Consider the following 25,014-nt stretch of genomic DNA (forward strand, 5'->3'; position numbering starts at 1 on the left):
CGAAAGTGACTCTACCTGTTTTGTTTCTGCTTTTACAAAATATTTATTTTTATTAACTCTAATTATGTGTAGGTGTATGTTTGTCTGCGTGGGGGTGGGTGCACAGGAGTGCAGGAGCCCACAGGGCCAGAGGTTCAGATCCCCTGGAGCTGTAGCTACTGGCAGTTGTGAGCTGCCTGATGTAGGTGCTGGGAACAAAACACAGGTTCTTTGGAAGAGCAGCAAGTGCTCTTAACCACTGAGCCACCCCCAGCCCTAGAAACTGACCCCTTTTGAGGCTGAATGACATTCTTTTGTATGACTTGTCAGTTTTTGTTTATTCCACCTTTTAGAAAAAGGTGCCAGATGGTGGTGTTGCACATCTTTAATTCCAGCACTCAGGGAGGCAGAGGCAGGTGGATCTTTGTGAGTTTGAGACCAGTCTGCTCTACACAGAGAAAATGTGTCTTTGAAAAAACAAAAACAACATAAGAAATCCAGACTTAAAAATATTTTCTACACAAGGAAGTTGAAGAGAGCGTCTTCCCAGAGCCCTCTTACTGAGGTGCGGGTTCTACTGCCCTTGGCGAGTTCTTACTTCTCCTCTGGTAATAATTAAGCCTGTGTCCCATCACTGAAGAGCTGAGCTCGCTAAAGGCTGACTGGGAATGCTGCCTGGCTCAGCATTTGGTTTGGGGGAAGGGCCAAAAACGACAGGAAACTGGGTCTGACAAAGCAAGCAAAAAGGAGCAGGGTGGGGTGGGGATGGGGGGAGTAACGACATTTTATTGCCTGAGTTAAAAACTGACCCTGAAGTTTTTTCACACATCATCCTGTTAGATTATTTGGCCCACACACTGAGGACTGCTTGCATAGCCACATAACTTCCGGTCAACTTTGAAGAGAGTGACCACCACTTTGAAACGTTTGGTTGGGTGTGATTTCAAATAAGGGTACAGGAAGCATAGAGGCACACAGGCTTTTAATCCCAGCACTCAGGAGGCAGAGGCAGGTGGATCTTTGAGTTTGAGGCCAGCCTGGTCTACAAAATGAGTCTAGGACAGCCAGGGCTACACAGAGAAACCGTGGCTCCAAAAACCAAAACAAATAAAATAAACTGGCAATTGTTGAATCACAAACAACTTTGAAATGTCTTGTTTAGGGGCCACTCAGGCTATCAATTATTGACAACCATCAGTTTGCCCGAATCAGGCCATCACAGGTGTGGGAGGGCCAGAGCAGACATGCTCCTGCCTAGAGGGGCTGGCCTCTAATCTCAGCTGGGCTTCAGCTAACAGGGAATACCATGTTTGTCTCTGAGATCCTCTGGGATCCTCTTACCGTTGTTTCTTTCCATTCTCCTCCCGGGCCTTTTGGGCTCTAAATCTCTTCCAGCCTTTCCTCTGTCCCTAGAGGATAACAGGTGCTTTTCAGAGAGGAGCCACCTGCAGGACAGAAAGACAGCCTGACCGAGGTCTTGCCTTCCCACGGACTCTGAAAGACAGCGTTGCTGTGAGGAGAGATGCATTTTATCTCCACCTAAGTGGAAGGTATTTTCCACACACCGTCATAATCAGGTCTTTTCCTTATATACTGACCAACAGACCCCCTTCCACTTTCCCGGATCCTCCCTTTTCTCATCTGGAGAGGCTGCCCCTCCCTTGGGGGCTTGTTGTTTCCTTGGCTCCCTATCAATCCATCAGAGGCAAACCCTGGGTGAGCATCGGCAGTAACTGGCAGCTGCCGGGCAGTGGGAACTTCATTTCTGGGCCTGACGTTTATAAATGTGGCACAGAATACCAGGGGGGACGGGAATAAATCAAACAGCTTCTTCAAGGGTCCCCAGGGCTTCTTTAGACTTTCTTCTCACCGGGAGTTGGCTTCTTCTCTGTTCTTACCAGAGTGGGGGAGTGGAGCATGGTGGTGTACGACACAGACTGTGGAACAGAATGATGTGCAACACAGAATGAACTGTGCTCCCAGCCCTGGCTTCACAGAAGACCCCAGTGGCACGTGGAGAGAGGCTGGGAGAAGACCTGGGTGGAAGGATGCTGGCTTCGCCACAAAGCAGCGATCAGTCTTCCTCTCTGTGAATTAGGTTTCCGATTTTTTGTTTTTGTTTTGTTTTGTTTTGTTTTTGAGATAGGGTCTCAACTGTGTAGTCCTGGCTGGCTTGGAACTCAGTAGTTAGACCAGGCTAGCCTTCAACTTTTAGAGGTCTGCTTGCCTCTGCTTCCAAGCTATCATGTATATACATGCACAGGCACACACACACACACACACACACACACACACACACACACAGGAGAATCCCTGCAAGTTTGAGGCCAGCCTGGGCAACATGACAAAATCCTATCCAAAAAGAAAAACAGGCATGCTTAGGGGCAGGGATGCTGGGGGCGGGGTGCTGCTGGCAGAGCGCCTCAGCAATTAAGAGCGGTCAGTCTTGTAGAGGACCTGAGTTCAGTTCCCAGCACCCATGTTGGTGGCTTACAATCACCTGTAACTCCAGCTCCAAGTGGTCTCTTACCTAGCGACTTTTGTCCTCTGAGGGTACCCACAAACATATACTAGCACACACAAAGAAAAGTGTGGACAGGAAGGGCTTGTCTGTTGAGTCTACAGCGCTAATGGGGCAGGTGGCTGAGAAGGCCAGGAAGTGAGCACCCTGAAAGCTGTGGCGAGCATCTGGAAGATGCTAAGACAAGCACAGGCCTCTGAGGTGGCCAGAATCAGCTCTAACAGTTTTTTTTTTGTTTGTTTGTTTGTTATATTTTTATTTGTGTATGTGGAATGCAAAGAACAGGGGTACTTGACACCTGGTGGGGGGGTGTCTGAAAACGCCTTCCAAGAGTTGGTTTTCTCGTGTCATCTTGTGGACCCAGGGGCTCAAACTCGGGTCTTCAGGCGTGGCAGCAAGCACCTTTGCCCACTCCGCCATCTCCCTGGCCCCAGATGAAGCTTTTGGAGACAGCTTCCTGTAGACCTTTCCCAGCTCATTCCAGGAACCTCCACTTTCTTCTTTTCCTTTGCGAATTCTGGGCAAGATGCCCTGAGAGTCTGTTCCAAACACAACTGGAATCCTCCCAATGTCTTTTCTAAACCTTTCTTTCTCCTGCCCCCACCCCGAACAGCAAGCAAATAAAGGTGGACAAATGTGCAGAGGAGGAAACTGCCAGGGAGTGGGGGCAGGGGCTAGAGGGAAGGCTGCAGGGAGAGGGGGAGTGGGGAGAGGGGCTGCCAAGCACGATGAGGCAGGAAGCTGGTAGCAGCTGGTTGCAACTCACCATGCCACTGAGAACCCAGCGGGCTCCTTTTAAGGTTCTGTAGAGAACCTTGCCAGTGAGATGAGCCCCAGCATGGGTCCCGCAACCTCTTTCTCTTTATGTTCTTGAAATTTCCAGACGTGGCTCATGACCTTTCACCTGTTCTCTAGCTTTTCTGCAGATTTGGATTCTGTCTAAGCCAAGGGTGGGCTGTGGCTGAGAGTGAGGATGTGGGCAGGATGTTGGTGCTGCCCAGAGCCTCTGCCTGGGTCCCATCAGGACCGCAGTGATCTGTGCAGCATTTCCTTCTAAGCCTTTCCTGCACGTAACAAGATTCCACACAGCTCAACTCCCCAGAGGCAGCTACTGGCACTAGCTTCTTGTTACAGGAACCAAGAAAAGCCTGATTTTCTTTAAACATTTACTCAACACTTTATTTAGAGAGGTTAGGTATGGCATGGGGAGGGAGTGGGGGGGGGGGCAGGACAATGAACACTGGACTGTGACTCTCAGGGTTCTGTGCCATTTGGGATGGTGGGTCATTATATAGCCCATTCTTCAAAACATATGCAGGAAGCAGGACCCTGTCTCAGCTAAAGACAATTAACCTTGAGGTTACAGCCTATACCTGCACCTTATCAGCATGGGCTTCTTTTAAACAAATACAGTGATTTTCTAAAGGCTGTCTCCTCAGCAAATCCCTCCTGCACTTATTTCAATTTATGATGGTACTTCAGAGGTCCCATGCATACTGGTCCTCTAGCCAAAGCCTGGCTGCTTCGCACAAAGCTGTCTCTCTTGGCGGCTATTATAATGAGAGTCCCACTTTTGCTCTCCAGGAAAGGGAGGCAGTCATTTTTGTTGACAATTGTCATTGTCCATTTTCACCAGTGGTACCTGGGAAGGAAGGTGATTGGAAAACGTGAGACCAGTATAAATGAAAGCCATCCTGGAGGGTTTATGCATTCTGGGCTTAGTGATTGGACTAGAGCCAAGTCTGGAAGCCTGGCAATGGTGAGCCAGGATATTTAGACCAACTATGCCAGTAAACAGTGGAAAATGCTAGCCACCATGGACATCTTTAAAGCCTGTGAGAATTAATGCCATAGCAAGACATTAACAGGCTAACATGGAAGAGAAACCAGATGGTAGAAACATCCTGTACTGTAAAAGTTCCTTTTAATAGCCTGTGTGTGGTGGCACATGCCTTTAATCCCAGCACTTGGGAGGCAGAGGCAGGCAGATCTCTGAATTTGAGGCCAGCCTGATTGACAGAGTGAGTTCTAGGACAGCCAGGGCCACAGGTTTTTTTTTGTTTTTGTTTTTGTTTTTTTGTTGTTGTTGTTTTGTTTTTTGAGACAGGGTCTCTCTGTAGTCCTGGCTATCCTGGACTCATTTTGTAGACCAGGCTGGCCTTGAACTCAGAGATCCTCCTATCTCTGCCTCCTGAATGCTGGCACCAAAGGTGTGCTGGCACCATACTCAGGTAAGATACAGCGTTCTTCTGGGAAGTTTTCTCTTAAATAAAATCCTGCCTCACTTTTAGTGCATTTCCTTGTCCCAGTGAACTTCTCAGAATTTTGTTCATGCTAGTCAAGCATTCTTCTACTCAGCGATATCCTCAATCCTTGGTTTTGGAGACTGGGCCTTACTTTTTTTTTTTTTTTTTTTTCTCCCAAGACAGGGTTTCTTTGTGTAGCCCTGGATGTCCTGGAACTTACTTTGTAGACCAGGATAGCCTCAGACTCACAGAGATCTGCCTGCTTCTGCCTCCCAAGTGCTGGGACCAAAGGCGTACGCCACCACTGTCTGATGAAACTGGGTCTTTCCAATCTCAGGCTGAACTTGAAGTGGCAATTTTCCTGCCTCAGCCTCCCATTACAGGCATGTGCCTTTATGGATAGTAAGAGTATCCCCCAAAAACAAAAACAAAAACAAAAACAAAAACAAAACAAAACAGGATCTTACCTGATGGTGGTGGCACACACATTTAATCCCAGCACTCAGGAGGCAGAGGCAGATGGATCTCTGAGTTCGAGGCCAACCTGGTCTACAGAAAGAATTTTAGGATAGCCAGGGCTACCCAGAGGAAACTCTGTCCCAAAAACCCAAACCAAACCAAACCAAACCAAACCAAAAAACAGAGTCTTGTGGGGCCCAGGCTAGCTTCAGACTTGCTGTCTAGCTGAGGATGGCTTTGAATTCCCAATCCTCCTGCCCTAGCTTCTCAAGTGCCTGGATTACAGGTGTGTGCCACCATGCCAGGCTCAAGAGTACCCTTTTACAGTTGTATCCCAAACTCTGTCAAACAAAAAGATGGCTTAATATTTTTGCAGAGCTATCAATCCCAATTCCCAGCACTTTCATTTCCCTCGATTCCTTGGGATCAGCCTAGCGATTACACGATTGTCTTTTAAGGGTGCAGAGTTGACTCTGATAACTGCCACTTAATAAATGCAAAATCAGGGAAAAGGCAGGAAACAAGCACCAGGGCCTCTCAGTGTCCTACCTGCACCACCTTCCTCTAGGTGGAGAGTGTCCTGGGCAGCTCAGAGAGGCATCTCTCCCTTGCTGAACATTCGGCACCAGAACAGCCAGAGAGCTCTCTGTTACAACCAGAGAACCGTCGCAAGCTTGTCTGGGTGCTGTCTCCATGCTGAACACCTCCTTCGTACCCACGTAGACGAGGCAGCCATCACAATGTGCCAACTCCTTATGACTGACGTGGATTGCCAAGAGAAAGGAAATGAGAGTGCCAGGGTGTTATATAGGAACACACACACCACTGTACATACTGTATCAGCATTTTGTATATTCACAGAAAATCTCTCTGAAAAGATGCAAAAGACAACAGCCAGCAACCGTGCTGCCTCTGACAGGGAGAGCTGAGCTCTGGGACTGGGTGGAAGAGAGGCTCTTTCCACAGCATTGTCTTTTGAGCGTTTTACTGTTGTTCCATGTGTACATATTTCCTATGAAAAATGACAATAGAAAGGAGACTCCCTCCTCTTAAAAGGCGTAGGGGGAAGGCAGACATGCAAACAATTACAGCACAATATTCGTATTGTGGTCTCGGAGTCTCTGCAGCGTGGGGAGACGGCATGTATCAGCTTGGGGGTGCCTGGGAGTTTGGAAATCAGGTGAGTGCTGGAACCTCTCAGCTCATTGCTACGGTGCCAGCAGCACAGTGAGAAAGGGTCCGTGGTGGAGCGGCGGGAGACAGCGGAGGTCAGAGGGAAGACCACCTTGTGTGCCACGCTGAGTTCAGATTTTAATCCTGATAGGAAAAGGCAGCTCTGAAGGAAATTTTAACCTGTCCACATTTACCATTTAAAGAGAGGTCTCTAAGGGTGGTAGATGACCCGACCTGAGGGGAACTGGAATGAAGAGGCCGGCAATCATCCTGAGACAGGACCAGGGGTGTGTTGGGAGACCTGGTCTTTGCGGTCCCACACCCTGCATCCTCTGGAAGGTTCAGGCACCCCACAGCGGGCAGGATCTGCCCTCGGGCTAGGGCCCATTCCCTGTGTGCCTGCCTCCTTGCCCCAGGCTTCAGCTCCCCGGCAAAGCAGAGCAGAAGGCTCTCTCTCTCCCTCCGCCTCGGCCTCTCATTTATTCCACGCGCTCCCTCTGTTCGGGTCCTCTCATTATTTCCTGTACAGCGCGCGGCTTCCCTAGCTCGTTTCTTCCACCCCTGTCTGCAAAGTGTCAATCACGCCCTCGGAGGAGCAGTGCGGCCTCAATCCTCAGGGTCCCTGCCCCAGGACACGCCCAGCCCGCGAGCTGCAGGGCTGTCGCCTCGCCCTTCAATGGCCCCCCGGTCCAGAATGGGTGTTAAGATGGAATTTGAGGGGATCCTTCTCCGTGACTGCCCCTGTCAGGACATCCGCAAGGACGGGCAATCCTGATGGAAGGGGAAGCCTTTAGAAGCAGATTTGCTTTTCATTTCAAGGCTGGGCCGCGGCCAGCGTCGGCTTTCGGAGGAGCCGCCGTTTGAAATTCTTAACAAGAAGCGGAATGCTTGAGTCCAGGAATCCAGGGCGGGCGTGCGAAGCGGGGACGGGGAAATGGGATTGTCATTTTATCTCTGAAGGGATATTATATTAAACGGGGGCGGGGAGAAGACAGAGCGGCTCGGCAGCCTCCCTGAAGCTTCCACGGAGGACTGAACAATGTCGGTTAGCAGGAAGAGCTGAGATTAAGAACAAAGAAAAAAACTTCCCAGGTCCTGACCAGGGAGATGTGAGCGTCTGCTTCGCCCGGGATTTCTTCCTCTTTTATAAATCGTGAATGGAGGCACCGTTTTTATAGACTACGGGAACTAATGAGCATTAAGCTCAATTACCTCACCAATTTCTCCTTTGATCAGCATGCACAGAAGTCATGGCTGTGATCAGCGTGTGTCATCTGTGTTCAGTGCCTCTGTATCCGTTTCATATCTGCATCTCTAGAAAGCAGGGTCCTCATGCCTGCCGTTTGGAATAGCTTGCCCAGGGTTGCATTGTGTCCACATGTCAGCATTTGTTTAGCTCTTCCCTCATGTTGGATTGTTTCCATTTTTTTTTTTAATATTATAAGAGCTCAGATATGCATGTCTTCATACAAATGCCTTTTCCTCCCCCCGGGGGAATGGTTCACCAAGTAGAATTTCTAGGTCAGAATGTTTGAGCTGTTTTATCCTGCTGTGCATGACCCCGGCACATGCCACATACCTGAATTACCACCTGCAGCACGCACGACATAATAAGGCTGTATCATTTTTATTTTTGTTTATTTAATAGACACATAATAGTACCTCAGAGTTATTTAATTCCCTTCTCTTTGACTGCTGGCAAGGCTGGGCACACTTCCATGCAAGGATTTATCGCCTGCTTTTCCTTGCGTGCAAGCTGTTCATCTCCGCTGACATCTTATCACAAGAAATCCAGGGGCTGATCTTATATATTTCTATCAAGCCTTTACACACTCAGGGTTCCATATTTTTCTTGATTATATCTGCTATTATTTTACTGTAACGGATGGGCCCAGCAGTGAGGCAGATGTTATCCTGCCCTCTGTGGGGTATGGGAACAGAATGTGGTGATCTTTAGACCTTTTCTTTTTTTTTTTTAGAAAAGAAATTCCAGTCAGATGGCAGTCCCTCTTTGGGCTCCCATTTTATCAGGGCTGGCCATCCTGCTAGTTGCTAAGGCTACTCTGGGGGTTGTCCGTGGACTGGAGCGTTGTTGGGGCTGCAGTCAGCCACTGTGCTGAGACCCACAGTTGCGCCCCACATCGCTGTTTCCTCTCTTTCACTATACAGCCACCAGAAAAACAGCAAAATGTTGACATCAGAGCCACGACTGCAAGCTCTGATTAACGGTCACTATCACACTGCAGTGAAAGTGTCCCAAGGCCGGCATGCAACTCAGTCGACAGAGTACTTGCCTAGCGGGCTTGATCCCAGCCTCACATTAAACAGATGTGAAGATGCGGGTCTGTGTTTCCAGGAGGCAGAGGCAGAAGCACCAGAAGTTCAAGGACACCTGCTGCCGCAAAGCAAGTCGGAGGCCCGTGAAGCAATGCAGGAGACCCCGTATCCAAACGAGAAGTAAAACAATGACAAGAACCAGAACGTTCTGGAGCAGACAGGGCCGCGTTCATGTCTTAGCATCTTGGTACACCGAGTGTGGGGCTTTGGGCAGATCCTGCCATCTTTGGATGTTTGGTGGTGTTTTTATGACCATAAACAACCATCCTCAAAAGTTACTGTCTAAAAACAAACATCTCATCTGACTTCATAAACCTGAGGAATACTGACTCAGCTTGGCTGGAGGAAGTCGGGTCATGAGGCACTGACTGGGTCAATCAGCACTGTTTAGTTGGTCTGGGCACGAGATCCAAGATGGCTTCTCTCTTATGTGTGACTCTTGGCATCACGTTGGGACTTTCTCATCCTCTCTCTCTCTCTCTCTCTCTCTCTCTCTCTCACCAAGTGGATGAACTTCTAACATGGTGGTTCAGGGTCAAAGGCTGAGTTCTCCAGGTCAAGAAGAGGTTGTTGCCCAAAGGCCTAGGTCGGAAAGAGTGTGGCAGTCACTGTTCTGTTGGGCAAGCATGTGATCAGAAGACTGTCGGAGAACTTGAGGCTATCTTTATTCTGCCAAAAATGAGGATAAAAATACACACAAAAAAATGAGAATTTAATGAGATAATGTATTCAGAGGCAGATTTACCAGGAAGCTAATAAAACTTCAACCATGGGCTCCCTAATTGAGCGGTCTTGTCTAAGTCCTGCCATCTAATTTTGCATGACTAATTTTTATCTTTTTTTCTCTTTTATTTTTAGTGCTGGGGGTTGAACCCAGGACCTCAAGAATGCCAAATACAAAACTCTACAACTGAGCTATGCCTCTAGTCCCTTTTCTCTTTAGCTTAAAATGAACCCCCAAATTGTATAAGATTCAGGACCTGCCAACCCTGGCTCTGTCCCCAGTGCCTGTAACAATACCCTTTGAGCCTGCTGCCTGGCACAGAAGCCTTCTCTACCCATGGCCCCTAAGTGTGCTGGGCTGGTGCCTGGCTCCCTGTGTGCCTGAGGACAAGGTCCTTTCTTTCACTGTCCTTTCCTGTTGTTTTTTTCCCCCTCAGGATCATTTATTCTCCCTTTTCAACATGAAAGTAAACCACACTGAGAATGATTTCATAATCACAAAACTGCCCTCCCAATTGGCCCCTGCATCTACCCCCTGACCCCACCACCCACCAGGGAGGAGGGCCGAACCCTGGGCAGCCTGCCAAGTTCTTAGCTGGCCCTGTAGATCTCTAGAGGAAATCAAACTGCAGAGAGGAAAGTCAGCAGGGGGAGGTTGCATTCCTGGTGCCCAGCTTGGTCTAGGAGGCATTGAAATTCCAGGGCCGAAGCCCTGAGACAAAGATCATAATGAGACAGGAAGGTGGCATAGGAAGGAGCCCATTTGCATGACAATAATTGAGCCAAGAATAGCAAACTAGAGGGATGCAGGGGTGAGGCTGGCAGCTGAGCTGGGCTAACCCTCACAAATCAGTCTACCCGGCTTTGCTCTGCAGGAGAGGCGGAGGCTGAGCCCTGTGCCAGGCTTTCGGGGAGGGAAAGAAAGACACAGACATGGGCCCCAGGGGATTGTGGGAGCTCTGTCCAAGCCGGACTTTGTCTTCCTCCTCCTCCTCATTCTCTAGCCTGGAGGTGATTTTGCTTTCTCCTTCGCGGGCTTTGTGGCATCATGGCCGCTCAGAAAGGTCTCTGGGATGCTATTGTGATTGGAGCAGGCATCCAGGGCTGCTTCACGGCTTACCACCTGGCCAAACACTCGAAGAGGGTCCTCGTGTTGGAGCAGGTACACTGTCCTTTCCGCCCCTCTGCTGTATGAGCCTGTCCCTTCCTCTCCTGGGAGGGCCTTCCAGAATTCACAAGCTATGGGTGACGCCAAAAGGCTGGACATCGGGAATTCTGTGCACTTCATAGCTTTGTAGCCACTTCCTGTGGATCTTGACAATTCAGAGAAAATCCCCACCCTCAAGTCCATGTGGGGCTTCTTGGTGTATTATTTTCACTGTTTCTCAGCTTTTGCCCAGGATCAAGAAGTGTCCCACCTCTCTTCATTGTTGCTACCCTGTCTTTTCTGTGCCCAAATGGTTAAGCCGGCCCAGAAAAAGAATCAGTTCTGCTCTGGCTAACCTTAAATAAAGGCAGTTTGCATAGAGGCAAAGGCTGATGTACCAGCTTCAGAGGCAGGATTCTTCCTTGCATTTTTTTCAGCCTCTCCTTCCAGAACTAGCAGGAGCGTCTGTTGATTCTGCCACCTTTGGGTAATAGCAGGAGCTAAGACAGGGCTTCCTTTCCTTAAAGGAAAGCTGGTCACATGACTACTGCAAACGAGGGTGGCACTGGGAACCTATAGGACCCCTCAAGGGTGGAGCCTATATGGTCCAGTTTTCCACCTCAGCTTCTCCCCTTCCATTCTGCCTGCGGTTCTCCAAGCTGGTTACCACTCACTGTTCCTGGAATAGTTAGAAATTGTCTTCAGTTTCTCCATCCATTTGCTCGAATCCCTCAGGGATTCCTGTAACATCCTTCAGGAAAACCTCCATTTTTTTACCCCGTCCCCAATCCCAAGATTGTTCCCTTATTCTGAGTACCTGAAGACACATGAGATGGGAACCTTTTCCTGATCCGTAAAACTAAGGTACTAGATTTGCGTAATCTGGAAGGTTCTTTGTAATTCTGCTTTTCTGCTTGTCTAAGTGGGGTGCGGAGGATTATTTACAAAAGGAAAGCCTTGTCAGTGCTCCTGAGGAGCTGCTAACCCAAAAGCCTCTCCAGTCAGTGGGATGCAAGGAGCCACTGGAAAGACTGTACGGAAATAGTTGAAAACGGCTAGGCCTGGTGATGAAGGCCTTAAACGCCAGTTACTCAGGAGGCTGATGCAGGAGGATTGCAAGTTTAAGGCCTTGCCTGGGTTACATAACAAGACCATGTCTCAAAATAAAAAATATAAAGAGGTCTAGGGCTATAGTTCAGCTTCGGAGCACTTATTTGCCTAGTGTGTGGTGTGTACAAGGCCAGAAGTTCAATAGCCAGGACCAAAAAAAAAAAAAAAATAAAAGGGAAACATTTGAAGGATGAGATGACTCCTAAAGGGCAAAGGGAAGGTCACACAATGGGCAGTGGCTTCCATTGTCTTTCTCTCGTTCCCCTGCTTCTAGTTCTTTCTTCCTCATTCCCGGGGAAGCTCGCATGGACAGAGCCGCATAATCAGAAGGGCTTATCCAGAGGACTTCTACACAAGGATGATGGATGAATGCTATCAGACGTGGGCCCAGCTGGAGCGCGAGGCTGGAACCCAGCTGCACAGGTGGGCAAGGGAGGAAGACCTTGAAGGTAGGGGAGCCACCCCTCCACGTGCTCTGCATATTTTTGTCTGTAAGGTGTGAACTTAAGAGCCTAGAAGGGCGGGCCAGTCACGTGGAAGCCTTCTGCTCACTGTCATCCTCACCCCACCAGCTCTGCTAGCCCTGTTTCAGGCCTGGGTTAGACCCTGCGTCCAACGCACTACAGGTTGTGTTGTGAACACTTAAAGAAACACTGTGGGCAGATACCTAGAGCAGGGCAGGCCTTGATGGAGCCTTCCGGAGCCATCTGATAGGGCCTGGGTTGAAGCGGAAAAGGCAGCTGTGTATTCTTACTCATGTCCTAACTTGGAAAAAAAATGTATATATATTTTTGTTTGTTAATTTGTGTTTTCAAGACAGGGGTTTCTCTGTGTAGCTTTGGCTGTCCTGGAACTCTGTGGGCCAGGCTGGCCTTGAACTCACAGAGATCTGCCTGACTTTGCCTCCCAAGTGCTGGGACTAAAGGCGTGCACCACCACTGCTGGCTTGTATATTTTATGTGTTTTGTCTACAAATATGTATGTGCAGCTACACGTGTGCCTGGTAGCTGGTGCTCAGAGAAGTCCGAAGAGCGCATCAGACCTTAGAACTGGAGTTACAGGTACCTGTGAGCTGCTGTGTGGGTGCTGAGAATTAAACCTGGGTCCTCTACAGGAGCAACAAGTGCTCTTGACCACTGAGCCTTTTCTCCTGCTGCTCGTATCCTATCTTTTTATGCAGCATCCTCACCCCATAACAGCTTCACAGATGCATTTATTAACACACTATCCCCTGGAAACAAATGAGGGTTTTTTCATGGGCCAGACTGTTTGTTGGTCATGAAGTGACCCTGAAGTAGCTCCCTGTTGTCCTTGGTTCTCTCCAAACCTTGGGGCTCCTCGTCACTGACCCTTCAGACACTCCTGGGGAAGGAAGCAGGAGCCACTCCTGCATCCCCCTTTACTCCTCTGAACTCTTAGCTGAACTCCCTTTACATAACCCTGGCTCTGCCCCACAGGGTGGCAGTTATTTTAATGGCTGTGAACCAAGAGGTTACTGTGCTGTTACAAAAACACCATTAACTTAAGAACAAAGTGAAATCCATTATGCAAATACAACCAGGGCAGCTAATTAAGAATTTTTTCAGAGACAGCTAATACACCCAGCACCCAAATAAAGGAGAGTGTCTTTCTGAGGGGTGGCCTGGCAAAGGGATCCTTCTCTGGCGGCTGGCCCTGAATACTACTGAGCATTTTGAGGTAGGAGATGAGCCCAAGCTTCGAAGGGCACAAGTCCGTCCCGCAAATGTTGACAGCAGAGGCAATCACGAGGTGTCTGGGGTCACACAGTTTGGGTTTGACTTTCTGCTTCAGCTCCTACCAGCTATGTGGTAGGAGTCTCTGTACCTCAAGGATTTTTGAAGGTTAAACAAGACCCTGGAAAATACCCAGCACAGTGCCTGGAACCTTCTAATCCTGGAGGTCTCCTCTTCCTATCCTGGGTGTGTTGGGCTAGAGAGGAGGAAGAGCAAGAGGAAACAAAAGGGAGGCGGCAAGGGCCGTGGGTATAGCTCAGTTGGTAAAGTGCTTGGCTTGCCCAGCTCGCATGAGACCCTGGGTTTGATTGCCAGCACCCCATGACACTAGGCATGGTACTGACAGACTCCTGGAATGCCAACACTTGGGAGACAGAGGCAGGAGGAATGGTACAGAGGTTAAAAAAGCTTGCTGCACAAACTTGGGGGCCAGAATTTGGATCCCTGCATCCATGTATCAAAATCCAGAGAGATGAGAAATATGTGTGGTCCCAAGCATTTCAGGAAGGGCCGTTCAATCCAGATGTATAGCTCTGTTAGTTCATTCCACAATTTTATAAAAGTGAAAAGGGAAGCTACTGAGGGTTAGTGCTGCCTCCCCATCCCCTCCTCTCCTTTCTCCTCTTCCTCAGTCTGTTCTTAAGACAAGGTCTCTTCGTGTTACCCAGACTGGCCTCAAAGCCCTGGGTTCTGTCAGTCTTCAATCTCTAGGGTCCTGGGGACTGCAGGCATGTGCCGCCATCAGCTGTGCAGAAGTCATAAAGTGTTGCTGTAAATCACTGAATTACTGCACTCTTGGTTGGGAACAGGGGTCAGCAAACTTCTTCTGTAAGCCACACAGGAAGTGTTAGGCCTCCCTGGCCATATGGTCTCTCTTGCAAATATTCGAGTCTGCCCTTGTAGTGTAAAAGCAGCCAAAGATGCAGATAAACGAACCTGGATGCGTTCCAGTAAAACTTTATTTCTTAAAAAAAAATTTACTTTATTCCAAGACACTGAAATTTGAATTTCATGTTATTTCCTTGTTATTTTTTTAAAGGTTTATTTTAAACATCTTAAAAGATTTATTTATTTTTTTATTTTGTGTTTTTGAGTGTTTTGCCTGCATATATGTGGTATATGTGTTTTGTATGCCTGCCCTTGGAGGTACCAGAAGAAGGAATTTGGCCCCTGGGGTTGGATTTACAGATAGTTGTGAGCCACCATGTGGGTGCTGGGAACTGATCCCAGATCTTCTGCAATATCAACAGGTGCCCTCACAGCTGAGCCATCACTCCCACTTTATTTCTGATGTTTGTATGTATAAGTGTTTTGTCTGCACATATGTATGCGCGCCGCCCGCTTACCTGGTGCCCGTGGAGGCCTGCAGTATCGTTTCCCCGGGAACCGGGGTTACAGACAGTTATTAGTCATCATGTGAGCGCTTCCTGGGTCTTCAGCCAGAGCAGCCAGGGCCCCACCTGCCATCCTTTTAGACACAAGCTTTCATTTTGTAGCTGGCCCCAGACTCACTAAGTAGCCTAGGCCGACTTCACACTCGAGACCTCCCTCCTACGAGCACTTCCGGGCATGAGCCCGCACCCTGCTCCTAACGCGTGTGTTTTGCAAAGGTATTTGCTTTAGACTCCTAAAAGTCAGCCACTAACATAAATTAAGTAAAAATGAAAAACCGTCTTAACTTGTGGATTAAACAGACAAGAAGCTAGATTTGACCCAGACTGGCTGTGTCGCTCATGCCCACTTCCAGACAAACTCAGGCCTGGATAACCTCAGGTTGAAAAGTGCTACTGAGGCTCGCCCCGTAGCCTGTATGAAACGGGTGTTCAGATGCCTCACAGCTCCAATTAAGAAAAATGAAGAGTAACGAGAACGCGCTCTAAAACCTCCAGAGCACGGCAGAGCGCTCAGTGTTATTACCGCTGTTGCCATCATTCCGTCATTAGCAAGCCCTTTCTGATGGCTACCCTAAATTACCCGCGTGTACCAGGTTTTTCTTCTTTTCTTTTTACGGAGTAGGACGGAGTACAGATACTCCCGCTCTCAGAATGGTATTTGAATATAGCTCTCCACCTTTGGGCTGAATGCCATCCAAATTGCCTTAGCTTTGCTCTTAATTTTGATTTTCTAAATGATTTCATCATCTTTGTCGTTCTCGCTTCTCTCTAGATCCTTCTAGACACACCGGCATAATCCCATAAGATAAATGATAGAAATGAGTGTATTTAATGTCATCTGATGATGATTTTAAAAAACCACAAAAACCTCTCCTCGCTGGCGGTGGAGGAGGTTGCCCAAGTCTTCTGTTCTGCTTCCTGTGACAACGCATACGACATGGGTGGGCTCGGGATATTTGCATACATTCTGGGAACAGACAATGACATGTATCGGATCATAAGGCCTGAGTTTTCTGTGATGTGTACAGCCGGGATGCTGGTACCAACAGAAAAGCCAGGCTCGGAGACCCATCTTTTTCCTGCCCCGCCTTCTGCCTTTGAGTTCTACTATCTAGCTCCCGACCCGGGCTGCCCCAGCTTCACTGACAGTATCAGACAAGATCACAGCCGTAGGCAGTACAGCTGCCGGCAGAACCTGGCGGGCCCCCTCCGCAGCTGCTGCTTCCTGTGCCTGCGAAGTGTCTGGCTTGTCAGCCACATCCCCTCCCTGGAGCAATCTTTGTTAACCAATTCCACCTCGGCCCACTGAGCGGAAGATGAAATGCAGAGAGCTGTTCCCAAACCAACAAAGACAGCAGCCATTACCAAGGCCCTTCCCCAAGGTGATGCCGAGAGCTGGCTCAACTGGCACTTTGAACTGGAGAAAAGAGAAAAGAGCACCGGAGCCCGTGCTGGGAAATGGAAAATTCCCATTCAGGGAGCGTGGTCTGCCCCTCCCCCCCTGACCCCTTGCCCCATGTTAGCAACTGCCGGAGATTCCTGGTCGATCACCAGCTGGCTCCTAGAGTCCGTGGGTCACAGAGGCTGCAACAAGGCCTCCAGAGCAGGCTTCAGTGGCCTCTTGCCCAGGCTGGAGCAAAGTGGCCTGCAAGGCGTCCCTCATGCCAAGGGCTGTGCGTCCAGGAGGTGGGAGCTGCAAACTTGCTGGGGTTCTCTGGTAACCCCGGATTTTAGTTCCTCTACAGCTATTCATCTCCTAAGTCTTTTTCCCCCCTCTGTACGTAAAGGCTTTTGTTCTTTCCCCTTTTTTGTTCTCAAACTTTGTCGCTTGGGTCTAAGGAAAAAAAGAAAAAGAAAAGAGGAGGGGGATCCCTAAGCACAGGGGTAAGAAATTGATGCAGAATGAGTAGTCTATTTATTGGGATCTAGGAAAGACCATTAGGAAAATAAGCACTTAAATGATTTTCAATCTGCTTGTGGAAGTCATCTGTCTTCATACTGGGGGAAAGGCCCGTCTCCGATCTTGGTTTTGATTGACTGATTTCCAATTCTCTGAGCATTTCCCATAGGAGCCTCACCTATCTCCTGTAATGACAGGCCTTTGCATTTCCAGGCAGTGTTTTACATTTATTTCCGATTTGCTCATAATGGTCAAAAATCTCTCCAATCCAAGACATTTCTCCAACAGTGCACAGTTTCCCTCAGGCCAAACAGCTCAGCTGTGATCCACGGAAAATGAGAATTTCCCAAACATATCTTTGGACTTGGGGAGGGTCCGGCATCACAGCTTCAGATGGAAAATTTCCCACTGTTAGATCAATATCTGGGCGAAGAAATAAATGCCACAGGGGCAGAGAGCTGGAGCAAAATGATTACAATCGGCACAATTACATTCACCGCAGAATCAGCGCCCTGGTTACTCCTAGGGTTGGGGAGCTGGCTTCATCTACCACAGGACAACTTGGGAATTAGAACATCACTCAGCATTTCATAATTCGACAGATTTGCCCATTGTCTTGGCACAATTTCATTTTCCCCACACAATATGTCTCTGCGAATGGAGTTCTGTTTCAAGGAAAGAAGGAAGGAAGGCCAGGTGGAGGAAGGAAAGCTAAACCCGGAGTGCATGAGGGACCAAGGCTGCTCTTTTGCAGGCAGGGCTTAAGAGACACTCTGTGGGGTTACTGGACCAGAGAGCTGACATTCTATCTGCTTAGGTGAGCCGTAAGCCATATGCTTCAAGAACATCTGAGTGGGCGTAGTGGTGCATGCCTGAAATCCAATATTTGGGAGACAGTGACCGGAAGAGCTCAAGGTTGAGAACAGTCTAGGAATCATAGTAAGTCCCTTTCTCAAGCAAAACAGAACAAAAACACACATCAGAGACTGGGGTGTGTGTGGCTTGCCTAGTGTGTAGGAAAACACAGGGTCCCACCCCCAGCACCATTCACCAACTATGAAACACAGGGAACTTTTTCTTTTCTTTTTGGAGACTCTGGGATGAGATCCAAGGACTCCTGTGCACTAGCCAAACTCTGTCCACTAAGTTTTTTTGGGGCGGCTTCTTAATTATCTCGATGATCTAGTTGAAGGGGCAAGTTTGTATGACTTGAAGAAGTAATCTGAAGTTTGGGGAGGCTACGGAAAGAAGACTCACTCCTCACTGGGGATTCTGCCTCATGTAGCCTAAGCCGAGCTTTGAAGAGGCAGAGCTGGCGTCACTATCTCACCATGAATGCTGGGTAGGCGGGGGCCATGGCGAATGGATTGGACATGCTGCGAGGCTCTGTGTACTGACACCGGCCCCCAGGCCCACTGCATCCCTACCCCCTCCCAGTCTTCTCTTTAATCCCCACAACCAGATAATGTGGGATTTGGAAGCATGTAATATCCATGAGACTCCATTATAGGCTATTACGAGCTTTATATGCAGTACCTGGGGGATGCGGCAGGCTGCTGCTGGGCTGTGGGGCTCCTGAAGACAAGAGGGAACACAGGAACGGTCCAAGTGCCGGGGGCACCTTTCCATCCTTTAGGTAGCCCCCCCCAAGAGACTCTGGTCTTTTAAGGCAGAGAGGCAGGAAGCATCAAAGGAAACTGCTCTCTCCCTGAGAGCAACATGGGAGAAGCCCAGGGAGATTCAAAACCAGAGGATCTCTTGAATTTATTACTGGAACTCTATGCACCATCAGTGTTTGTGCTTGTGTGTGAAAGTGCCATAGGCCTTGGGATGACCTTCAGGAGTGCTGCAGGCTTAGCATCCCTGTCCCCTGTCCACTCCACGTGAGTGGCATCCTGACAACCACCAAACAGCCCGCACCACTCCCACTGGCCTGAAGGGGGTGCCCCTATAGGGAATCAATATCCTGGGTTTCAGAGGAGAAATCTGGGTCTTGGAACAGTGAGTCACCAGTCAAGGTCACACCAAGGTGACACCCCGATTAGAGCAGGACCAGATCTTCTTTTCCATGGAACAAGCAGCCACAGAGAAGAACAATGAGGCAGACAAATGCACAAGAAGGACAAAGCAGCGTGTGAGAAGAAGAGAGGCGGCAGGGACATCGAGAAGCCACACCGCTCTTCCGGAGGACCTGAGTTCCAGCAACCATGTCAGGAGGTTCACAGCTGCTTGCAGTCCCAGTTCCTGGGATTCTCTGACACCTCTAGCTTCCGTGGGCCCTTACACTCACGTGCGCACACACATACACAATTTTAAAAACATAATAAAAGTCTTTGAAGAAAGGAGTGGTGGTGGAAGGAACTGAAAAGGAAAGGGGATGGAATAGCACAGAGTGCTCTGCAAAGAGGGACCGGGAGGATGGCTAAGAAACCACATCTGAGTGGACACCTGCCATTTCATATGGCATTTCCAAGTAGGAAAGGTCATGTGGCCTTAGGACCTCCATTGTCAAGAGCAGGATGGAGGGACAAAGGAGGACTTGGGAATGGTCTGGAAACCCCTGGAGAATGCCGGGGCTCTAGATGGCTTTACCTGTGCTCGGAACCTTAGACCAAGCTGCAACTGCTATAGACACGGGTTCCTCACCGAGGAATGAGAATAGGTGGCCAGGGCCAGGATAAATCCCTTCACCCATCTGGCTTTTTCTTTTGAAACAGGCAGACTGAGCTCTTGTTGCTGGGGATGAAGGAGAATCCAGGATTAAAGACAATCCAGGCCACGCTGTCGAGGCATGGGATTGACCACGAGTATCTCTCACCAGTGGATTTAAAGCAACGTTTCCCAAACATTCGGTTCACCAGGGGAGAAGTGGGGCTCTTAGACAAGACTGGAGGTGTCCTCTATGCAGACAAGGCCCTCCGAGCCCTCCAGGTGAGGCTGTGCAGGCCCAGGGCAATGTAGCTACTTTCTCTGGGCGTCCAGGCCCCTCCTCAGGAAGCCCGGGGACATGTCTTTGCTTTGTTCACTATGCTACCAGATTTTGTTTTGTTTTGTGTTTCCTCTTCTTTTTAGAACACCTACTGGCCTCTTTATCAACCTGGAAGGGAAGGACTAGAGTCCATACTCTTGCCTGCCCTAAGTGGGGGGCTCTTTGTCTCCCTGGGTGAACCACATACACAACTAATTCCTCTTTCTCGTCCTTGCCCTTTCAGCATCGAATTTGTCAGCTAGGAGGCATGGTGTGCGATGGAGAGAAGGTAGTGGAGATAAGACCTGGCCTGCCCATCACGGTGAAGACCACCGCAAAGAGCTACCAAGCCAGCAGCTTGGTCATCACTGCGGGTCCCTGGACTAACCGGATCCTCCGTCCCCTGGGAATTGAGTTGCCTCTCCAGGTAGGGCAAGCTGGAGGCCTGAGAGTCAGTAGGTAAGAAAAGAAACCTCGGAGCCAGCCAGACTGGACTGTGAGCTTTGGATCTGCCAGTGTCTAGGGGTTAACGCTGGGCAGATGTAGTTCACCTCAATAAGCGTCAGTTTTACCACTATGGGAAGCAGCAGCTACCTCAAAAGGCCATGGGTGAATTGAATTATCTGCTGTTATACATCAGAGCCTCCAGAGAGAGCCAGACTTGTAGTAAGCATAAATATGAAGTGCATCAACTCCTGAAAAGATGGTAAAGTAGGGCTGGAGTGCTGTTCTGGCAGAAAACTAAGGGACAAGAGAGGTTTGGAGACCACTGAGCAGCATGATGTGTGTTATCAGTACATGACATAAGAACTAGGTTAAGCAGGTTGGAGGTTAAAGGTCCACGGGAACCTACCAGAACCTGCTGTCATCTCTACAGAGCTCCACAGCTCCCCCTTTTATCTCCTACTTCCTTCTGCATCAAGACCCTTAGGATTAATGTGTGTTACTGGCGAGAGAAGGTCCCTGGGAGCTATAGCGTGTCGCAGGCTTTTCCATGCATCCTGGCTCTGGATCTGGCCCCCCACCACATCTACGGACTGCCAGCATCAGAGTACCCGGGGCTGATGAAGGTAAGTTAAAAAAAAAAAATGGCTACGAAGGCTACTGTGCTCCTAGGTACCCGTCAGGTCTGGGCATCCATGCTGCCATACCTCTGTAGGACCCTCCTGGAGTCTGCTTCACTATTGGGCCATTTTCAGCATAAGCTCTTAAACACAGGGTGGGGCTGGAGATGAGCGCCTGGCAACTCCAGCTGCTAACCATAGCCCCTGCCAGAGTCGGGGGCTGGGATGATGGGCGGAGACATCCTGTGTCCAAACCCACCCCTCGCTGGCTGAGATGCTCATGGCCAGCTTTACAGCCCATGCTTTTCCAATGGTGGGGTAGATCTGCTATCACCATGGTGACAGTGTGGACCCAGAGGAGCGGGACTGCCCCACAACCTTCTCAGACATCCAAGACGTTCCGATCCTATGCCGCTTTGTCAGGGATCATTTACCAGGCCTGCGGCCCGAGCCAGACATCATGGAGCGCTGCATGTACACGGTGAGGGGGCCTTTCCAAGGGGCAACACAGGGGAGGGGATAGACAGACCCACAGCTGGCCAGGCCTGACTCCATTTGACCTCTGACCTGTGTGTGACTTTAAACTAGCCAGCTAATTCCTGTGGACTGGTTCACCTCCGTAAGAGAGGGGCCTGTTAAAGATTATTCATATTCCTTTTTATTAGGCGGCGAGGCTTTTGCCTGGCAGCCATTCCCTATATTTCCCAGAAGAGCTCTAAAACAGTTCTTGGCAAGATACTCCCAGTTGAGCAGGCCTTAGGGACAAGAGAAGAGACAGATGCCACCGGGCCCGAGGCATCTTGGCTGAAGCCAGTGCACAAAGATGACTACCTGCTGTGACCGTGGCACAGTAGGAGAATGACAGCTACTCAGTGAGAAGAGTATGTCTGGATGGGATTGGGCAAGCAGAGAGCAGCCCTCAGCCCCATCCAGTTCTCTCTGAAGCCAGTCCCAGGCCAGTTCCTTCCCGCCAGAGCCTCTAGTTCTCCTGTCTTCAGAGGACACAGGCGGGGCTTCTCTTTGCTCTAGAACACTCCCGATGAGCACTTTCTTCTTGATTGCCACCCAAAATATGACAACATTGTCATCGGTGCTGGATTCTCTGGTGAGTCTGAGGAAGGAGGGAGGCAGGGCTGGCCTGAAAGCAAACCTACCAGACAAAAGGGACTCCTGTACGCCTAAGCTGAAGTCTGGACACTGGGTGTACAGGGAGGGGAGGCGGTCATAAAGCGGGTACGTGGGGCAGGAGGCAATCTATGGCTTTGGGATGAGATCAAGAGGAAAGGAGGGAACTTCTCTGGAGTCCAGGGTCTGTTCTGGAAGATACGTGACACTTTCTTCTCTTCCCAGGGCATGGTTTTAAGTTGGCCCCTGTTGTGGGGAAGATCCTCTATGAGCTAAGCATGAAATTACCGCCATCTTATGACTTGGCACCATTTCGAATAAGCCGCTTCTCTACACTGAGCAAAGCCCACCTTTGACCCCAGCTGACTCCTGGGCAGGAGAGCCCTCCTGGGGAAGACTTCTAGGAGAAGAAAGTGGCCTTGACGTATTTCTTTTCCTCCTGCTTTTATAGAATCTCCTGTAAACACCAAATGATTGCACCTCCTTCCCCAATCAGCCTCCCAAGTCCATCTCTTTTCTTAGCCCAGAAAGTCAGCCAGAGATTCACCATCACAGCATAGCGAGGAAATGTAAGCCGGATCTCTCAGTGGGGGAGGGGCTAGAGATGCCCTCAGGAGACTAAAGGCCTCTTTAAATTTCTCTCTGCTGGGACACTGGATACATTCGAGATTGCTTTGACTAAATCTGCCCAGGGGAATGTAAGAGAGATTATCTTTTATAAACCACTAGTGCCTTTGGGTTTCTTTGCCAAAAACTTGAGCCAGCCGCCATCACCAACTCTCATACAGTCTTACCTCTAATAAATAAACATTTGCCAGAAAAAAAAAAGTTGCTGAAACAAACAAAAAACTGCATTGCATAATGCCTGGGGAGGCCTTTATTTTTCTATATAACTCTATTTTTTATCAGCTCTAATTATCTAAATTAGTGCCACAGGAATCCACGGAGTCTCCGAACCACCGAGGCACTGCCCTTCGCGCCTGCTGCTTTGTCTGTCCTCATCTTCTGTCTGGATCTGGAAAGATGTTTAGCTCCCTGCTCTCTCATTAAGGTGAATTGTCAGGTCCTTATGAAGACAGAACTGTTACACCGGAAAGAAAGCAAGAGACACACTTGCTTGGAAACCCCGTTCAATGTTTGAATGTTAAATGTGCCATTTTATTATCATTAGGATTGCTCCCACTTAATGAAACAGCATTAGCACTGAATCGGCTGGCCTCCTTGCACTAATTGCTTCGGAAGAGAATGGGGCTTGTAACTACCCCTGGGTGGGTGGAGGGGTGAGGGGTGTGAATGGGGACTCAGGCAAGGTTGATGTGCTTAGACCAATGGTTCTCAACTTTCCTGACGCTGTGACCCTTTCATACAGTTCCTCATGCTGTGCTCACCCCCAACCATAAAATTATATTTGTTGCTACGTCATAGCTGTAATTTTGCTACTGTTATGATGGTGATATGAATATCTGATATGCAGGATATCTAATATGTGACCCCTGTGAAAGGATCATGATGCACAGGTTGAGAGCCCCTGGCTTAGACTGTACCCAAAAGCCAGGGGGCGGGTGATGTCCAGATAGGGCCATCTCCATTCCTGGAGAACAGAATCAATCTTACATGTTCTGGGGAGAGAGAAGCTAGGACAATGTTGGGTGGATATGACAGGAGGAACTACAGGGAAAGTGAACAATGAAATACAAAGAAATACATCACAAAGAAAATTACTCACCTTAGTCCTTCAGGCCCAGACATAGGTGTTAGTTCTGATTTCTCCAGTGAGTTTCAAAAACCAGCTGATGGTGTCAGCCCAATGCCAAGTCTGCTTTTGGGGCAATTTCAGTTGGATCTCTCAGAAACGCAGACTCTATAAAATGGTAATAATAGCACTGACCAACTATACAGAGGTATGTAAGGGTCAGATACTATCAGGAACTCATCTGATACATAAACATCGATTTAGTTTCTACAATGTGGCAAGCACTGTGTAGAGGCCTCAGGACACTTGTTAGTTTTAGACTGTCAACTTGAAACAGCCTGGAATCATCTGGGAAGAGAATCTTAATGAGGACTCCCTAGGCTGGCCTGTGAGCATGTCAGTTGAGGGGTCGTCTTGATTGTTGACCGACAAGGGAAAAGCCCGGCCCACTCCAGGCATTATCATTCCCTAGGCAGGGCCCCTATGTGATACTTTAAGTTTCTTCCTTGACTTCCCTACAGTAATGAGCTCAGAACTGGGATGGTAAACCAAATAAATCCCTTTCTTCCCTAAGCTGCTTTTTCCCAGAATATTTGTCACAGCAACAGAAAAAGAAACTAAGACAATCAGTAAACACACAGATGGAAATCCCTGTTACAAAGCAGCAGAGTGGGCCTGCCTTAGTCAGTTAGGGTTTCTATTGTTGTGATAAAACACCGTGGATCATAAACAAGTAGGGGAGGAAAGGGTTTATTTCAGCTTACAGCTATCAAGTCACACTCCATTGCTGAGGGCAGTCCGGACAGAGACTCAAGGAAAGAACCTGGAGTCCCGAGCCGAGCTGAGACAGAGGCCCGGGAGAAGTACTGCTTACCGGCTTGCTTCTCCTGGTTTTCTCGGCACCTAGAACCACCAGCCCCGGGGTGGTGCCACTCACTGAGGATGCATCCTCAATCACTAATTAAGAAAGGGCCCCGCAGACTTGCCTGCAGTCTGATCTTACCGAGAGGTTTTCTCAGTCGAGAGTTCTTCCCGAATGAGCCCAGCTTATGTCAAGCTGACATAAAACTACCCAGCATAAGGGCTTACAAAAAAATATATATTAGAAAGCGAAGTAGTCTATGACCTGGCAGTTCCACTTCTGGGTATATCTCCAAAAAAAGATTTGAAACTAGGGTCTCAAAAAATATTCATACACCTGTTTTATAGCATCGTTATTCACGACGGCCAAGAGGCAGAAGCAGCCCAGATGTCTATTACGCATGGGTGGGTGAGCGAAATGCAGCCTGTACATGTCATGGGCTAGTCTTCAGTCTTGAAAGGAAGAGAACCCTGATGTATGCCGTGTCTTGGCTGAAGCGAGGACATGGTAACTGAAATGAACAGAGAGGAAAGGACCAATACTCTGCAGTTCCACTTCT

General features: G+C 49.0%; 1 protein-coding gene across 3 annotated transcripts; it reads left to right on the forward strand.

The window, feature by feature from the left end:
• The first annotated feature begins 10,132 nt into the window (after nucleotides 1-10,132).
• Nucleotides 10,133-23,108, forward strand: Pipox (pipecolic acid and sarcosine oxidase). Of its 3 annotated transcripts, XM_021630463.2 has the most exons (8): nucleotides 10,161-10,600; nucleotides 11,970-12,118; nucleotides 19,461-19,674; nucleotides 19,956-20,138; nucleotides 20,635-20,781; nucleotides 21,098-21,256; nucleotides 21,805-21,880; nucleotides 22,126-23,108. In XM_021630463.2, exons 1-8 carry the CDS (start codon nucleotides 10,487-10,489, stop codon nucleotides 22,254-22,256), a joined length of 1,173 nt encoding a protein of 390 aa, XP_021486138.1. In that variant the 5' UTR covers nucleotides 10,161-10,486; the 3' UTR covers nucleotides 22,257-23,108. The 3 variants fall into 3 exon arrangements, with proteins under 3 accessions (XP_060243230.1, XP_060243229.1, XP_021486138.1); XM_060387247.1 differs by lacking the exons at nucleotides 21,805-21,880; nucleotides 22,126-23,108 and adding an exon at nucleotides 21,441-21,798 and having other exon boundaries at nucleotides 10,133-10,600; XM_060387246.1 differs by lacking the exon at nucleotides 21,805-21,880 and having other exon boundaries at nucleotides 10,134-10,600; nucleotides 22,829-23,108.
• Nucleotides 23,109-25,014: the final 1,906 nt, after the last annotated feature.

Source organism: Meriones unguiculatus, chromosome 7, assembly GCF_030254825.1.
Source record: "Meriones unguiculatus strain TT.TT164.6M chromosome 7, Bangor_MerUng_6.1, whole genome shotgun sequence".
Classification (NCBI taxonomy): Eukaryota; Metazoa; Chordata; class Mammalia; order Rodentia; family Muridae; genus Meriones; species Meriones unguiculatus.

What these genes read in the sequence shown, in the direction of transcription:
- Pipox (XM_060387246.1), top strand. Translation starts at nt 10,487, where the DNA reads ATGGCCGCTCAGAAAGGTCTCTGGGATGCTATTGTGATTGGAGCAGGC. An exon ending in GCTGGAACCCAGCTGCACAG is followed by an intron (nt 12,119 to 19,460) that starts GTGGGCAAGGGA and finishes CTTTTGAAACAG; the next exon opens with GCAGACTGAGCTCTTGTTGC. An exon ending in AGTACCCGGGGCTGATGAAG is followed by an intron (nt 20,782 to 21,097) that starts GTAAGTTAAAAA and finishes ATGGTGGGGTAG; the next exon opens with ATCTGCTATCACCATGGTGA.